The following is a 19,225-nucleotide window of genomic DNA, read 5'->3' on the forward strand; positions in this document are numbered from 1 at the left end:
TTAATTTAAAAAATAAAATTCCTAAAGTTTGTACCAGCTTTATAAATTTCAAAATATCTGTGAATTTGCCTAGAATTTTCTGACATATTGATCACTTGTGTTTATTTCGTTTGTAATATTTATTTCTATAAAATGTTAATTAAAAGGGAATGCAGTGGTGTCTTTTGAAAGAAGAGGATGTCATTCCCCGTATCAGGGCAATGGAATGTCGTAGAGGAAGACCACCAAATCCAGATAGACAGCGAGCAAGAGAGGAATCCAGGATGAGACGTCGGAAGGGCCGACCTCCAAATGTTGGCAGTGCTGAATTTCTAGATAACACAGATGCCAAGTTACTAAGAAAACTGCAAGCTCAAGGTAAGAAACAGAACGTATCTGACACTGTAATAGTCATATTAAAAAGTGTAAATATTTCTTATATTTTTGACTGATGAAAGATTAACACTGCTCTCAATTTCTAAAAAGTAGATATTTGTGTTAGAGTAAAAATGAGAAAATAAGGAGTCCCACTGGTAACTGGAGTTCTTTGATTAGGTAAGCTCCTTTCAAGAGCCATATTCATAAACACAACAGACCCTGTGTGTTGAGAACTACAAAGGTGGGTGATAAGCTTTTAAGGCTTGCACTGAAAGGGCATCTACCAGCACTCGGCACATGCCTTAAGGTTGTGCCAACCTTCTGGAAATTCTCATTTTAACAGCTCCCGATTCCCTGAGGTGGTACAAGGGGATAACTCCAAAATATGTGGATCTGTGGAGTAAATTTTCAGTCAGAGAACTCCAATTACTGGTAAGTAACCCCAGTCTTTGGGTTCTTCTGTAGTATGCACATATTACAGATATTTTCCAAATGCCCAAGTAATAGATTTAATTCACAAATATTTATTTTAAGACCATCAGAAAGTATCACAGTCAAGCACAAAGTGCTCATAATAACCTCAAATGTATTTATGATTCAAAAGTGTGCACAAATTGTTAACATTAAGTTCCCAGGCTATGTCTGACACAGAAAAAGCTGGCAAAAATAAAACAGTCCTTCCCTGAGTTTGAGTTACTAGTTACAACTGGGAAGACTCTTCTTGTGAAGGGCTTCTTGTGAAGGCTATCTGAATATATATCAGTATATGTGTTGGTGTCTTATATTCACAAGCATATATATAAACATATATATCAATGTAAAATAAAAGTTCAACAATTAGAACTAACTTAGAAGACTAACAGGATTTTACTTCTCATAGGTTTTCTCTGGGGGAAAAGCCTGACTTATTTGTTTATTGTAAACAACATCATAATGTTGACTTCTTTGTAGCTCCTTTGTTTTTGTTATGAAACAAATATCTATGACAAAAGCTCATAGAACAGAAAACTTTCTGTAAAAGATATTCATGAGTGGAATCATTATTAAAAGTTTTTTGTTAGGCTATCAGAGACTCCTATACATAAACTGTACATAAACTCCTACACACACATGCCTTCAAACACTCATATATATACATATGTATATATAATATGTTGTATTACATATATATCCTTTTTGATTTCTAAAATAAATGGCTTATAGTGTACATACTATTCAGCTTGCCTTTTTTTCCACTTAATTTATCTTGAACATCTTGCTGTATCAGCACTTAAAAATCAACCTTATGCTTTTAATAGCTGAATAGTGAGTGATACTGTGTATGATTCTACCATACTTCATTAAATTAGTCTCCTTTTGGTGACTGTTCTAGCTATTTCCTGATATTTGCTATCACAAACAGTACTGCAGTAAGTACGTATTACACATATCTTCACATCCTTCTACAGATGTGGCTATCTATAGTATAAAATCCTAGAGATAGAATCTCTGAATCAAAGGGTGTGTGCATTTTCAATTTTGGTAAATAGCAGGCACATATTATCTCCAAAAAGATTGCACCAGTTCATACTTCCACCAGTGGCATGTAAGTTAACTGCCTGGTATGTAACTTAATGTTGTATAAGTTTTTCTCTGTCTTGGTATGTCTTTAAAATATTTTTAAAAGTTATTCTGTTTGGTTTCTATTAAGACGTTTATCTCCCTTGAATAGTTATTAGTGAAGGTTAAAAATAAGTTAATATATTAACAGATACAGCCGTACACGATGAGTTTTTTAAATTAGTATTGTCAATAAACCACTGCCTCTTCTAAAGAATGTATAATAGTGGGGAATGTGCATTGTTTGCATAAAATAAGAAAGCTTGAAATTAACTCATGTCCAAAGTCTGGGCTCTTCATGCATGTTTTGCATATCTTATACAAATAGCATTAATACTTAGTATCCAAAATGGCAACTTTATATTTGCAAAAGTAACTAAATTTTTACAAAATAGAAGTTGATTATTCAACTTTTACTCAATGTTTTTTCCCCCTCTAGATTTCAAATTGGTTTGTATTCCATTACATGCTTTTCCCTTGTTGTATTATGTTGCATTTTGCAAATTATTTTACATTTGACCTTACTGTGTATATATGTTCTTTCTCGCACGTATATAAATGTTAAATATTTAACAGTAGATAAAAAATAATTATTAATATGTACAAGCAAATGTGATATAATATGCATTTTTTTTTCTTGGGAAGAAAAGAAAATAGCAATAAATCACTATCACCCCTTTTATTTCTAAAAGGCTTCTACCTTAACAGTTTGAGGGGGTTATCCAAGGGGATTCTATAAGTTTCTGTTATATATTATCATCGTACAAGGACTCAACTAGGCTGAACAACTGGACTTAATTTGAAGAAAGATTCAGAACAGTAAAATAAATGCAAACTTTGAATGTACTTTCAAGCGTTGTGAAATGAGAGGTCTCTAATTTCTCAGGGAATACAAATAAGAATCTGACAAAGTTTGAATATGAAAAAAACTTTTAACCTTTCTAAATAAACCTGCTTCTTAATTGGCCAATACCATTCATATCTCAGATTTTCTGAGATACCGAGTAACACTTGTCCATTTCATACATTGTAGAATCTGAGATGCCCTAGTCTATGCAGTGCCCCGTTATTTTAAGATGTTCCACTAAGGAAGAAAAGTGCTGCCAATTTTTACACACACTCTGATTTTAGACGTGTGTAAAAATGCATCTTAGAATCAAAGAAGTGTGGTATATGTAAAATATCCCTAATTCTAAGTGAAAATAAACTTTATTTCAAAATAAATTTTTACCTTTGAAATTTAAAGAGACAAATTCTTCAACCATGAAAGATAGTTTTCAAATTAATATTTCAAATGCTCGTTACAATAATAATATATTCAGCAACCATAAACCAAATAAATGAGAAGATATTGGGAGCAGTTTATTCCTCAGAGCCTGAGTGAATTTTCTTGGTCTCTAACTCATTCTCCTTCCTCCACAGTGTCTAATTTCTTTTAACATTTTTTTTCATGTTTTCTCCGACTGTTCGTAACATGAAAGTTAAACTATATAAATTTTAAGTGATTAATCCAAATTGTGTCTTCCTTGCTAAAGTGAAAAGATATGAGTTGAGCTTTTTAATGTTTTTCTTTTCCAGGAGTTTAAACATGAAAATTGCTGAGAACTTGTGTGGAGTTTGAAATTGACTGATACATTCATATACAAAAATACGCCAATATATGTGATAAAAATTTCTTTATTATAAGCCAAACTTCTATTAGAAAGCATCAGTTTAGCTTGGAACAAAACATCATACTTATGCCACCTTTTCTAGGAAATTTTTTTTTAACCACTTAGCAACCCTTTATATTTTAAGGCAGATTTAGGTCTTTATATCAGAGTTCAGTGAAAGCCTTCAATTCTTATATGTTAAAAAAAAATGTTTACCTGGATCTATCATAGATGAGAACAGTGTCCTGCAGGTGTATTATTATCAGAGCTTGCTAACTCTGCAGGCCAGTTTATACATTTTTATTTCCCAGAGTATTTCGTGAACAGGAGAATCCTTTTTATGCGGCTCAGAAATTTTTGATGATGCTTAAAACGTCATAATACTGAAAATTATTGGAAGATTGGAGGTATACGTCAGTATCAGGTTCTATTTCATCTTTTATTAACACTTCAAGTTTCCTAGATAAAATCAAACCTTCTTATATCCCCTCGCCTTTTTTTAAGTCTTCATGATAGAAAATCAACCATAGTAACCAACTGCACCTCAGCTGTTACCAGGACATAGGGTTAAGTTTCTTTCTAAAATCTCAAGGCATTTAAATTTCTCTAAGGGTTTTAGAAGTAGTAACATATAGACTGTGAAGTCAGAAAGTCCTGGGTGTGTATCTTGGCTCTGCTCTTTAACTTCTGTGAGCCTTAGTTTATTTCATTTGTAAGCTGGGCATAATGTTACCTATCTCATAAGGTTGTTATGAAAATTAAACAAGGTCATGTAAGTTTAATACAACAGTTCAATAAATGGTGGAAGTTATGAGTAGAGCTCAAGTGATTCGGGTAATCATGTGATTACCCGAATCACATGATAACCTGAATCAATCACTTGATTAGGTAATCAAGTGATTACCTAATCATATTCATTATCGGTGAATATAAGTTTCTTAAAATTCTTCACCTGCTACAAAGTTGAAAACAATGTCTAATGTAAAGTGGTATTTTCTAAAATTATTTTATGTATGATATTATGATACACCACTTTTATAGTTAGAAGTATTTTGATCAAGTTTGCCAGCAGAAGAAAGTGTGACGTTACATGCTTTTCTGTATCAGCTACCTATTGCCACATTAAGGCCAACCACAAAACCTCAGTGGTGTACAACTCTAAGCATTAACTGTTTGTGCGGATGGAATGAGCTGGTGGCAAATTAGGCAGTTAGACATCTCTGCTGATCTTGGCTGGGCTTTTTCACATTAGTCAGGTCAACTGGCTCCATGTGTCCCAACCTCCGGCAGCATAGCCCGAACATGTTCTCATAGTAAAGGGCAAGGCACAAGAGTAAAAAGAGTAGAAAGAGTACAGGTATACTTTCAGACTTCTACTTGCATCACACTGTTTACATTCCCATTGGCCAAAGAAGATCACATGGCTGAACTCAAAATCAAGGAACAAGAAAATATATTCCACGCATGTCTTGATGAGAGGGGATGGCAAAGTCACATTACAAATGGCATGGATAGTCAAGGAATGAAGACTTGGGACCATTAATTATGTCAGTCTATCCCAGTTTCATACATTTGTCCTTAAAAAGTATGAGAGCTAGGTTGTCCTTAAAACTCATTGACATTCTGTACTCTTTTTTTTTTTTAATTGTTTATTTATTTATTTATTTATTTATTTATGGCTGTGTTGGGTCTTTGTTTCTATGCGAGGGCTTTCTCTAGTTGCGGCAAGCGGGGGCCACTCTTCATCACGGTGCGTGGGCCTCTCACCATCGCGGCCTCTCTTGTTGCAGAGCACAGGCTCCAGATGCGCAGGCTCAGTAATTGTGGCTCACGGGCCCAGCTGCTCCGCGGCATGTGGGATCCTCCCAGACCAGGACTCGAACCCGTGTCCCCTGCATTGGCAGGCAGACTCTCAACCACTGCGCCACCAGGGAAGCCCTGTACTCTTTATTTAGGAGATTTAGGTGCTTTCCTTCATAAATGAAAATATCAATGGATTCAAAAATTTTACCATTTGTATAGCGGATTGAAATGCTAAGTTTGGGGGCTTTGTTCTATTTTGGGTTCTTTTTCTTTTTTTTATATATTTTGTTATTTTTAAGACTGAAGCTGAATCACTTTTTTTTACATATTAGCAGGTACTTTCATACTAAGTGAGGATTACATGAAATGTGAAAAAAAATGTACTTATATTAGCCTTTGTGATGAGGATTAAGAGAGGCATCATTTTTGTTATGTATACAGGATCATATTGGATGAAATATTTTGGCAATTTCTAGGGGAAATGAACATGACATTTTCTGAGGTTCTCCTACTTGGTATCTAATGTTTGGCAATTTTCTTAAAAATTATGTCCTTCATGATGATACCAGTTTCACAGGAATTGTTTTTACGTTAGCAGTTATATAAAGTTGTTAATAACATTCCTTGAAATTTTGTATTTTTCAGAAATAGCCAGGCAAGCAGCACAAATAAAGCTTTTGAGAAAACTGCAAAAGCAAGAACAGGCTCGGGTTGCCAAAGAAGCTAAAAAACAACGAGGTGGGTGATTTAAATGGTAGCATAAACTTGAAGAGTGAATATTGGGTAATTCATAAGAGGCATCTCTTCTTTGTTCCGTTTCTGATGATATCTGTGCCTTGATTTTTCATCATAGCAATAATGGCTGCTGAGGAGAAGCGAAAGCAAAAAGAACAGATAAAGATTATGAAACAACAGGTATGTTTATTCATTGGAACTGATTTTTAAAACACAGGCATTGTTTTGGGGATCCATCTGTATCTCTCTATATGTACATTATTTTCATTGAAATTGACTGATACATTCATATACAAAAATACGCCAATATATGTGATAAAAATTTCTTTATTATAAGCCAAACTCATATTCACAATCAATAAATACAGTTATTGATTTCTGAAATAACTGTATTTCACATTAATGTTATGCATCTTATTTAGAAAATTGTCCTCTTTCATTAGTTAAAATTCACCTCATTTTAAAACGAAGTCTTCTACTTCCAAGTTTTTCTAAGAATTGATTACCAAACAGTAAATTGTATAAATACTTTTAATATCCTGATAGACTTTAAATATAAGTTGACATCATGAATAACTTTCAAACTTTTTGAATTAATGTATCAGTAAATGAAGGATATTCCTTAAATATTCAAATTTTAATAAGAAAAGCTGTTGTCCTAAAACATGTAAAATACTAGTAAAAAATTAAATTCAAGTTATATAGAATAAGGTTTGCCTCCATTGCTTGTGATTGCTTTCAGAGTTACTAAAAAATTACTGCAGTCGTCTCTCAGTATCCACAAGGGATCGGTTCCAGCACCCCCATGGATACCAAAATCCACAGACGCAAGTCCCTTATGTAAAATGGTGTAGTATTTGCATATAACCTATGCACATCCTCCTGTATACTTTAAATCATCTCTTGATTATTTGTAATACCTAATACAATGTGAAGGCTATGTAAATAGTTGCCAGCATGGGGCAAATTCAAGTTTTGCTTTTAGGAACTTCCTGAAAAATGTTTTTTCTAATTTATCTTTGATCCATGGTTGGTAGAGAACATGGATGCAGAACCTGCAGATAAGGAGAGCCAACTATAGTGCAAAATATGAAAAAAGCATCATTTCAGCAGCATTCTGTTGTATATCTACAATACCTCTCCTGTGTGTAGTTTTCAAAATTAAGTATAGGTAAATAAAGTAATTTTAAAATTCTTACAGGTAAAGTATTACATGACAAGATATTCAACTTTATTGAAGATGGGAATGTGTAAACTACTCTCCCATCTCCATATATTCACTGTAATCATTAAAGCAGAAAGGAAATGGGGATAACTAATATTCTTTAAAAAATTTGAAATGGCAAGTAGTTATTTCTGAGTATGAAATAAAGTCAATTGTGTTATTATATAAATAACTGCTAAATAAATGGCTTGGGTTGGATTTGATGTGGCTGTCTCGAAGGTTCTTTCCAGTATTGACTAAAGCACTATGATTAGAAAGAGTTGATATGGAATTGGGATTCAGAATTTAGTTTACAGTCAGGCAGACTGTAAGAGTTGAATATGGACTCAGCTACTTAAGAATTTTGTAACCTTAGATGAATTTCTTAACCTCTAAGTCTGTCTCTATTTCCTCCACTGCGAAAGAAAACAACTGCATTATCTGAAGATTAAATGAGGTGATAAATGTAAAGTACATGCAACAGTGCCTGGCACAAAGCAAATACTCACTTTTTAAAAGATGATATAAAACACCAAACTGCATGGTAAACTCTTTTACCGTAATTTAAAGTAGTCAGCTGTACACTTGAATTCCTTTAGTTTGTTAATTCCAATTAGTTTGTTAATTGTCACTGCTAAAGACACTGTAAGGTTGACTTATAAATATCTAGTCTAATGAATGCCTTTATTAAAATATAAATATTTACTGTATATCACATATATGTAAAAATAAGTTTATATTTCATTTTAAAGTGAAATACTATTGTTTCTAAATACTATACTTTTTCATAGCTTATCCTATTTCCTAATGGCTAGAGATCCATCAAATCTTATCAGCACTTTAAATTCAGCTTTGTGATCCTAAAGTCTTGAAGTGGCTACAACCTAAATATACATGGTTTTTTGCTGCTCATCAAAAAAGCAGCTGCATAGCACAGGGAGATCAGCTCCGTGCTTTGTGACCACCTAGAGGGGTGGGATAGGGAGGGTGGGAAGGAGACGCAAGAGGGAGGAGATATGGGGATATATGTATATGTATAGCTGATTCACTTGTTATAAAGCAGAAACTAACACACCATTGTAAAGCAATTATACTCCAATAAAGATGTTAAAAAAAAAAAAAAGCATTGGAGTCCCAGCGTTTCAGCAATGTTAATACAAATGAGCTGATCATAGAGTTTTATCAAGATATTTATCTGAGGCTAGTTTCAGAATGCAATCTGACTTATTCCTTATTGCCAACAAAGTGAATCAAAGTATAGCTTAGGTCTACTCACATAGTCAGTTACATAATGCCTACTTTAAAGTTAGCATTAGATCTAGAATAAAATAGTAGCATGTGCTTCTGGATTGTTTTTTCCACCTAGTAGGCCAGTATCACCAGATAGTCCTCAAGACAATATTCTGGAAGCTTACAGAAGCATTATTATGAAGCAGAAGGAACAAAGGCATTGGAATGTGACCAAGGCTCTGTACTTACTATTTGATTTAAGGCAAAATATTTACTCTCTAGGAACTTTAGCTTTCTATTAGGTAAAAAGAAGATAATTTCAACTCTTTTTATGATCAATAAGATATTTTATGTAAAGTGCCCAGTTCAGGGGTTGGATACCCAGTATTATAAAGTGAATCTGTATTATAATAACTTATAAATAATGTTTATCTCTGCTAATGCTAATGACACCACTACCATATATATGTGTGTGTGTATATATAGGTATATGTATGTATATATTGAGATCAATAATATCAGTGTGCATAAAAAGAAATGTTTAAAAACGTTAAAGTATAGCTTGCAAAGGTACAGCTAGCATCTGGAAATTGGAACAGGTATTATAACATTCAGCAGTATAAAATGTGTTCGCTCTGGAAATCCTACGACAAATGCAATTTGCTAGTAGGAAAATTGGGGTGTTTTGGGGCAAACTATGTATTATTATTGAGTACCAATTTGGGACTTTCAAAGGGGTTTCTGAACATGAAATTGTTAACATTGTGCTGATAGCATATGAGATAATGTTTTTAAATCAAAATGTAGTTTTATCAAACTTTAGATAATCACTGAATTCTAAAACAATAACTAGTACATTAAATTTAGACAATGTGAACACCAATTATGTCATTGGAATCATTCTCTAGAATGTTCAATTTTAATTAAGCCTTTTTAAAATAATATTACAGATTCTTTCTGAATTTGGCTTATTGTAGTAGTTAAAAGCAATGTAATATTATCATCTTATTCATCATGTGAAGTAAGAAATTATAGTATGGAAATTGTTAATGGTAATCTATTACAGTTGTGTGGCACCACACACTTTTTTTTATTATAAATTTATTTATTTATTTATTTATGGCTGCGTTGGGTCTTCGTTGCTGCGCGAGGGCTTTCTCTAGTTGCGGCGAGCGGGGGCTACTCTCCGTTGCGGTGCGCGGGCTTCTCATTGCAGTGGCTTCTCTTGTTGCAGAGCACGGGCTCTAGGCACGCGGGCTTCAGTAGTTGTGGCTTGCGGGCTCTAGAGCGCAGGCTCAGTAGTTGTGGCGCACGGGCTTAGTTGCTCCGCGGCATGTGGGATCTTACCAGACCAGGGCTCGAACCCATGTGCCCTGCATTGGCAGGCGGATTCTTAACCAGTGCGCCACCAGGGAAGCCCCTGCCACACACTTTTTAAGCATTTTTAATTTATTCATGACATAGTGAGAGAGGGCAAACACCTCTCCCTACTTTATACAAGAGTAGTTATTCTTTGCTCATGATCATCCAATGAATGACAGTATCTCAGGACTAGCCTTAGGTTTTCTCACTCCTGATACACTATTTGTCTACTTTTCTGTCCTGTATTTATTTAAAACTAAGTATAATTGTAACTGCAGATACTTACAAAAATCCACAGGCTAAATGAGTTTAGTTTACCTAGTTTCTGTATACATATTTAGCATTTGTATTTTACAAATTGTTTTGAGAAATTTTATAAAGTCATGTTAATTTGACATGAACATATATATGATGTTAAACTAAACAATTAAATTTTACATCCACCATGTGCAACCTTTGGTAACTCTGTATTTATATCTTAACTTATTTGATTCGACTTAAATACTTTTCACCTAGATATTTAGTTTATTTTATTATCTTAAATTATTATAATTTTTTCTACAGGAAAAAATTAAGAGAATACAACAAATCAGAATGGAAAAAGAGCTTCGAGCCCAGCAAATTCTAGAGGTAGAATTCTTAAATGTGATATGATTAAAGTAATATAGTCATATATTTTAAAGTCTACAAAAATAAAAATCTTACCTACATATTCTGTCACTCATACAAATCAATATGTCCATCAGAAATTCTCTTTAAGCATAATGCATAGAGTAAGACCTTATCTGAACCTTATTTAGCAGACTTCTAATCCTAACAACCCAGGAAATAAGACAAAAAAGAAGAAGAAAACGGGAAAACTTCTGAACAGCCAGTATAGGTGTCATAAGGTTCATGTGCTGAAACTCGTGTTCTTTACTTTTAGAAAACTCATTAGGACTTATAGTCAGATATTTACTTTTAATTTAGAAATAAAATATTACAAGAGTGAAAGTAAATTTTAGAAGTAGAAACAGTTTAATCAGCTTGTTTTTCTGGCTTCTAATATACCCTGCTTCCCCACAAGCTGATGGAATAGGACTAGAGGACATATATGGGAATCAGTAAAATAATAGCCACAAGATATAGCAAGGGAAAATACAGAAAAACTCCAACCAGCATGTATAGGAATTCAAAAGCCTAGCAAGAGTCTGTGATCTTTTAGTTGAATAGCAAGCAATTTTCAACACCTTAACAGCTGAAAGGCATTATTCTGTGGAACTGTATAGTATAATAACTGATGTTCAGAATAATTGCCCCAAGTCATCAAGAAAAAGCCAAATTATATTTAGTGTAGTGTGTCTAAGCAGTATATATCTCAAAATTATTTCCATCCAAAATAGTGAAAATAAACTTCTAATGTTCAAAATTGCTATAACCTCCCAGCTATTCAGGAAACTCTTGGTATAAACGATTTATTCCCTGAGGGTGTCAAATAGCTGAAGTGTTCTATGTTACATGATTATTCCTTCTAGAAATATACACGTTTCCTTATCCATTTCAAATTAATTTTAAAAATCCAAATCAAAAGTACTCCTATCTTCAAGTAAATTGACAGTAGCTACTGGATAGTTATCAAACTACTAGATAATTAATGACTTTAACATTATGACACTCAGATTTGGTATCATGACCTTGATATTCAAAATGTACTTCATGAAAGATTATAAGTTTCCATTCTATATTTTTAAAAAACCTTGAATTTAATCACAATATACAGCTAGAGAAAATCAGATTTAATGTGTTTCATTTATATCAGCTGAGTAATGGATTACTTTATCTCAAATTTCAAGTATTAAAAAAATCCAAATAAAGTGGACATGTTCATTTTTAAATGTTACTGATTTATTATTTAAATAACTTTTATTATCAGTTAAAATCTATCCCATCTTCTAAATTTTTTATGGTGACCATGTTTTACTTTTAAAAATCAGAAAAAGAAGGAAAAATTACATAAAATAATTTTTTCTGTGATTAAGTTTTAATGTAAAATAATAAACACTCAATTATTTCAGACTTTTAATAGAATTTGAAGAAGTCAAGAAAAGCTGACATACTCTTATGAATTTAAGAGTTTTTTATATCTTAATGCTAATCTATACATTAGAAATGAAATTAGTATGTTAAATACAATATTAACTGTGGGAAAATCTGTAATTGTTTACATATATGTTCCATGTTGTTTTGTACCTGTGAGGCATGTAGCTCCATTTTCAAGTCATAGATTACTTTCAAGTTGCAGTGGTGCTGTTGCATGACTTTGAGACCTGTTTTGCATGCACAGGCAAAAAAGAAAAAGAAGGAAGAAGCAGCAAATGCCAAATTATTGGAGGCCGAGAAACGAATAAAGGTTAGTTTAGATGAGAATCAGTTTTCATTTTTCAAAAATAAAAACTGTATGATATTACACCGGTATCAATTATTAAAAAAAATAGCCCTCCTCAAAATGACTATCTAAAAAAATGTTTAGCACAGATAAAACATGTGTATAGTGTGTGTTTTTATTGTATGTATATTGTATGTATTTTTTTATATTTCATTATACAGGTTCTGTGTGATACTTTGAGCTCTTTAAATAGCAGACCAAATCAGAAATGCAAACTATTGCATAATACCTGTATATAGTTTTGATGGATACGATCTCCCCAGAGCTATTTTGTATCATTTATGTTTAAGTTTCAAATTGTGTTCGAAATCCGATTCTCTCCTTAGATTAAAACGTTCTCTTTGTTAATGTCTAACAACTGTTTTAACTATTAAAAAGCGAAAAGCCTACAGAAACAAAAACCTAACTTTATCAGCTATAATTTACCAATAATAAAATTAGCCATTGTTATTTATTGTAACTTGATGTGTTGTTTGGGTATGTTTTGGTTTTGATTTTCTGGCCTGAAACATAAGAGAGTTGGACCCTCACTCCCCCTCCAGCCTCCACCCCGACACACATTACACCCCTTACCTTCCATTTTTTCTGATAGTTATTTACTGAAATTGGGCAGCCATGTGGTCCTACCAGTTCAAGAAACAGCCACTACAGCTGTATCTTATAAAGCCAGGGAACTGTTTGTTACCTTTTTCTACATAGACTCTCTTACTTTGTTCTTTAGATTTCTACTCCTTTTCAAAATGGCTGCCCTTAATATTAATTAATCTATATTTTACCTTTATAAAAAGATTCAGATTGGTGACATTCCCAGTACTGTTTGTATTAAGCCCTACCCCTTTGGGATGGTGCCCTCAATCATAGGTGGGCATAAAAATCTCAAGCTGATTCCTTTTCTCTTGTCACTCTCATTCCCACACAGTGATAGAAATGATATAGATGCTGTTAATCCCAGAGTGTATTTAGGGATTTATATTCAGAGTGGAGAGAGTTTTAATTAGCTAGATTTGAGGGTTGCTTCATTATGTTTCCTTTTTTTTTTTTCAGTGCCAGTTGTATCTGATATGCTCTATCTAGCTAGTCAGTTCAGTGAATGGGTCATTGAAGTGTGCTTGCTATTAGGTCACTGAATTTCAACTCTAAATGGCTACTGAATAAGGATCCTCGCTCCTGTCATACGGTTTTTATATATTAGGTAGAACCATATGAAGTTGCCACTTTATAAGTAAAAAATTATTGGATATTTGCAGTTTCATATGGTTCAACCTAATGGAAGAATATAGAATCTCAGAAAAGGAACTTTTAATACTTGTTGCATGTTCTAAATTTTCCCTAAAAATCCATCTTAAAAGTTTCTTATTTTTAAGGAAAAAGAAATGAGGAGACAACAAGCTGTTCTTCTAAAGCATCAGGTCTGTAGACACATAGTTATACAATTGTCGAAATGTACGTTTTATAATTTTTCTTAAATCTATTTTTGGAAAAATCTTCAAGATATTTTCTTTAAAAGTTCCAGTATAATTCCTGCTTAAATTCCTGGTTTTGGGATTGGTGTCTTTCGGGGGGTTAAAAATTGGTTTCATGACTCTGTGATTTCTGTTTCATAATGTTGTGCCAACTCTTTCTACCAGGAGTTGGAGAGGCATAGACTAGATATGGTATGGGTATGTTTATTTCTGTACATCTAACACCGCATTGTGATTTGGTTGTGATATGGTTGTCATAGCAATGCATAAAGTGTAGCACTGGCTGCTGTCATATTACATACTGCTGCATGGCTTTACAGCACAGTGCATTGCATACATCTGCTTGTCTGTCTATAAAGAAATATGGTACATTTCCAAGATTTTCAATTGAATTGGGCAGGCCTTATACAAGGCTGCTGTCTAAAAGTTTACGTTACTGATGTCACAGTGAAAGTTGGATCACTATCCAATTAGATACAATTATGACCCATATTCTCCCATCATTCTAGATGCAAAACTGCCATTGAGTACAATGGGAATTTTGAGTTAGGTTGATGAGAGAATATGAAATATATTCTGGTTTTATGGACAAATTTTAGAAATTTTTAGAAATATCCCTTTGGGGGAACCACGTATATTTAATCAAAAAGAATGATTCAGTACTATAGCTATGTGATTTTTTTTATTTTAAAGTAAAATGAGACTATCGAAGTAAGCTAATGCTTACCTTATTTTCATACTGTGCCTTTTAGATTCCACTTACGAGCCCATGGTGCAGCTTTTGTGGCTTTAAATAGTGCATCAAGTGGCAGACATCAGTAAACAGGAATATCCCATTTCATTGATGTTGTTATATGAATTATGCCTATAACAGCTTGAAAAAAACTTTCTAATTTGTCGGTGGCTTATTGGATTTACAAAATGATAGTGTACTTGAAATAAAAATAACTAATTCTAAAACCATGAAGTGAAAGTGAATATAAATCAATTTCTGCCTGATCTAAAAATTTAAGAACAGCACAACCTTTGGTTTAATTGGCTGTAGTACATATTTGTGGTTTTTCTAATAGCAGATGTAAGGTAACTGACCTGTTCCAGCCAACCATTATGCTTTTTGTTCTGCCAGCTTTTGAAGGAGCATCACAACTGACCATAAGTAAACCTTGTATGCTTCTGTTTACACTGTCTCCATGTTCATTGCTTTACCTTTTTGCTTTTGATTGTTCTTGTATTTGCTTTCTAAACCTGAACTAAAACATGCACAGACTGGCCATTCTTGTCTTATATTTAGTATTTACTGTGACTTGTCTATAAATGCTAAACATGCTATACCGAGTTTTTTTGTTCTGTTTTGTTTTGTTTTTCCATTTGAAAATCAAACTATTAACTATGGTTGAGTTATATTCCTAATTTTATCTGGCCTAATAGGAACGAGAGAGAAGGCGACAACATATGATGCTTATGAAAGCTATGGAAGCGCGTAAAAAAGCAGAAGTAAGTGTATGTTTCTGGAAAAATATTATCTTGTCATAAATTAATATTTTTTCTTAAAACATTGGCTCTTCTAAGTATAGATTTTTTGGAGTAGGGATTGTCATGATTTACCTACTCTCATAAGCAAACCAAAGGTTAGAGATAGTAACCAAGTGTTAGAACATAAAAGAATCCATAGGATGGATTCCAATGTATGAGTTAATTTTCTTGGCTGAGATTTTAATTACCTTTTTAAAATATAATGAATGGCATTCATTTGGATAAAAGAAGCTATTTCTTACTGTGACCAGAGTTTCACAAAATTACAACATGCCTCGACAAGTCCTATGTGTCCTAATTCAAACATCAGTCAGTTCAACCATGGACTTCTGCCCTCAAAATTACTCTTTAGCATTCTATGTGTAAAATTAGGCCTAAGTACTATCTTTGAAATAGACTTTTACCATATACTTCAGAATAAGAAAATTATTGCAATAAGTCAAAATGAACTTATATGGATGTTAATAGAAATCACTTAAAGTTTAAAAAATGTTTCAAAGGAATGCATTCTGAATTAAAACAGTTGAATAGAGGTATGGCCATTATAACCAGGGCTTTGGAGTTTCAGAGACTCAGATACCCATGCTGGCTCTAAACCAACTTGCTTTAGCTCTTCAGGTTATTTCTTCTTTAAAATTGAGATAATGGTTCTGGTAGGATTATAAGATTATCAAGTGGGATAAGCATTTAATAAATAATAATTAATGAAAATGAGACTATTTGGTCTAGAAGTTGAGTGCCCTGTATTTCAGTTTTTTGGCCTCAGCTGTGGCTTAAACTCTCATTACAGATTTCTGATATGAAGGCACAGTATGTGTATTGTTTAGGAACCTGGACATTGTAACCAAATGATCAGGATTTGAATTCTAATTTCAGTACATTCCAGCTATATGACCTTGGGCAAGTTATTTAACCTCTCTGTGATTCAGTTTTTTCATCTGTAAAATGGAGATGATACTAATTCCTATTTCATAGGGTTTGTAGTTATGATTAAATGGGTGTGTGTCTATATGAGCGTATGTGTAAAGTTCTTGGAACAGTGCCTGGCACCACATAGTACCTACTTACTTATCACAATAAGTTACTTATTAATATATAGGTGTTTTTGTCCTTACTTGTTAATTATCCAGGACCACTGACACCCTCTACATCTAACACAACAAGGGAATCTCTACACATGGATTTATAACCACAATCTCTGAAAAATGACAGGCAGGGAAAGAGAGAGAGGTAACAGATTCCAGGAATGGGTATGGCTGCAAACTCTGTTCCCTTCTGAACACAAGGGTGGGAAGAGTAGGGAAGGGGATTAATTAAAATTCTAAAAGCTCGACCTAATTTTCTCCTATCTGGAGAGATGGGAACTGAGGGAATAACTCAGGGAAAAGACCTGGAAAATCCCTCAAGAGGCAAGTTCTTCCCTGCCAGGTATTCCTCTTACCGGAAGGACTAAGAAGAACCAGGGCTTGCTATTCTGATTTTTCCTCTTGGAGAGGAAAGCTAAAGAAAGGCAGAATAATGAAAATAACCCAGAGCATTATCTCCAGACATACTAGGATTTGGTAGAAGGGGACACCCAAGAGAATAGTAAGGATAAGATCATCTGAGGGAGTGAATGCTCAGGTTAAGAGGTACCCAAAAGGCCCAAAAGTCATGACCTCTCCCACTGGTTTTTTTATATTTGCTCTGTGGCCTGGGAGGAGAGTAGGAAAAGCCGCTGGAGAGAGGTGAGTAAGATCTGCATTGAGTGGAAGGTAGCAGCCATGGGATAAATGAAGATAATTCAAATGAAATCTTCTAAGAATCTCTCAAGACCCAAGAGCATCTTTCATGGGAAAAGGATATTCCCTTGACTAGATAGAGTGAAATCAGGTACACTGCTTCCAATAAAACTTGGAAAGGGATATGAGAAACCAGGTACAGCTCTCCCTCTTCTAGCTCCCTTCATCCTCAGAAAAAAGAAACATGAATAGCATATAAAATATTCTTCAATTTGAAGTACTTTGAAATATAAAAACAATTATCAGATAAAGTGAGAAGAAACTAAAGGAAAATTAACCCACCTATATTGGAGCAATACGAGTTCGTGATAGGGCTACCCATATCAAGCATGAGTAATTAGAAAAGAAATGCAAGAAAACTATGCCAAAATATCAAACCAAAAATATATGTGTGTACGCACATGTGCATGCATGTATACATAAAGTAACAGCTTAAAGCATAATAACTTAAAGAACCTATTTTCCCTGCTTTCATTCTTGCTTTCCTCAGCACACTCCCTATGCATTCTCCACAGAGTAGCTGGAGTGATCTATTCAAAAAAGAAACCAGATTATATCTGGATATCTTAACACTATCCAGTGGCTTCTCATTACAATAGTAATAAAGTCCAAATTCCTCATCATGACATATCAGACCCACATGCTCTGACCTCTGCCAACCTCTCCAACTTTATCTCATACAATTTGTACCTCATGTACTATGTTCCAGTCATTTTTGTCTTTTTATTATTTCTAAACAAAGGGTCTTTACTGTTGCTGTTCTTCCACTGAATATTCAAGTGGTTCTCATCTATTGTTTAGTCATAGGTCAAATATTAACTTATCAAAGAGGCCTTCCCAGAACAGAGTACATTATATGTTTTCTGTCTATATAATTTTCTTTATATAATAATAATAAAATCATTTTACTTTATTCTAGGTGGTTTTCTTTTTTTAAACACTTAAGGAACTATTATTTAAAATAACAATACAATAACATATGTTACAAATAATCCTTTTTCAGGATGTTTGAGAGAATCCCATAGGTAAAGCTGAATTCTTAAAACGTTGTTATCCTCTGATAACTATAGACCTGTGAACAGGACTAGAGAATTTTACCAGTTATTCAGATGGGTTTTTTTTTGGCCACACCGTGCGGTATGTGGTATGTTTGAACCCTCCGACCACGTTTCAAACCGCGACCCCTGCATTGGGAGCCGTGGAGTCTTCTTAACCATTGGACCACCAGGGAAGTCCCCAGTTATTCAGATCTTAAATTGTGTTCCTCTATTGAATGATACCTATAGATCTTAGTAATCAACTAAGTATGTTTTTACATTTCTTAAAAGACTGCTGTGTACACAGCATTAAATTAGATGCTGCAGGAAAAGCAAAAAAATTAAAGATGCTTTTTATCCTATCAGAGAGAGAAATCTTTACAGTATAAACAGTTAAGCAGTGACTAGGCATATATTTTTACTGATAATCCAAACTTTCACTATATCTTTTACATAAACTTGCACCTCCGTGAATATTAACAAACCCTTCCTATATCTACTTGTTCATTTCTTCATTATTACTTAATGTGCATGAGATGTAACTAGAGTAATGCCAGTAATGGGCACATCTTGGCTTCATATTCTGCCTCTTATTACCTCCTAATAGCTCAACTGCAATTTTTTCTGTTATTAACTGTTAAAAGAACAAACTTTATTGTAAAGTTAAAGCCATATGATACTTAGGCAGGGCCAACTCAAAATTCTAAAATGGCCTATGTGTAACCCTTGATTCTAAACTTTAATACCTTTAGACATTTAATTATTAAGTTGTGAAGAAAAAAATAAGATAAACAAAAATGCTGATATTATGGGTAATGTTTAAAGAATTATGAGGTTAAAAAATTAATTGCTTTCACCTTGTTAATTAAAAATCTCTTATAACATCTGAATTTATCCCAAGAAACTCCCCATAGTCATCAAAGTAAAAAGGTAACACAAACACCATTTTTATGTTTCTTTGTGTACACTACACTGATCTTACTTTTTGATTTAGTGTTAACTTATTTTTCACTAAAAACATCCCAAATTTATATTGGTTCCCTA

At 33.5% G+C, this 19,225-nt stretch overlaps 1 protein-coding gene across 16 annotated transcripts in view; it reads left to right on the forward strand.

Annotated features, from left to right (window-relative positions):
- The window catches only part of BAZ2B (bromodomain adjacent to zinc finger domain 2B), a 383,609-nt gene that overhangs the window by 306,127 nt on the left and 58,257 nt on the right, over nucleotides 1–19,225 (forward strand). For 10 of the 16 annotated variants that reach the window (XM_068545042.1, XM_068545028.1, XM_068545035.1 and 7 more), the window contains 8 exons: nucleotides 147–357; nucleotides 6,057–6,149; nucleotides 6,265–6,326; nucleotides 10,507–10,572; nucleotides 12,266–12,331; nucleotides 13,732–13,776; nucleotides 13,996–14,028; nucleotides 15,259–15,324. In XM_068545042.1, the coding sequence (XP_068401143.1) occupies nucleotides 147–357; nucleotides 6,057–6,149; nucleotides 6,265–6,326; nucleotides 10,507–10,572; nucleotides 12,266–12,331; nucleotides 13,732–13,776; nucleotides 13,996–14,028; nucleotides 15,259–15,324 (642 nt within the window). The remainder of the gene's footprint in view (nucleotides 1–146; nucleotides 358–6,056; nucleotides 6,150–6,264; nucleotides 6,327–10,506; nucleotides 10,573–12,265; nucleotides 12,332–13,731; nucleotides 13,777–13,995; nucleotides 14,029–15,258; nucleotides 15,325–19,225) is intronic. The other 6 variants (XM_068545032.1, XM_068545040.1, XM_068545041.1 and 3 more) reach the window with 1 other exon arrangement.

The sequence above is a fragment of the Eschrichtius robustus genome, chromosome 5, assembly GCF_028021215.1.
Source record: "Eschrichtius robustus isolate mEscRob2 chromosome 5, mEscRob2.pri, whole genome shotgun sequence".
Lineage (NCBI taxonomy): Eukaryota > Metazoa > Chordata > Mammalia > Artiodactyla > Eschrichtiidae > Eschrichtius > Eschrichtius robustus.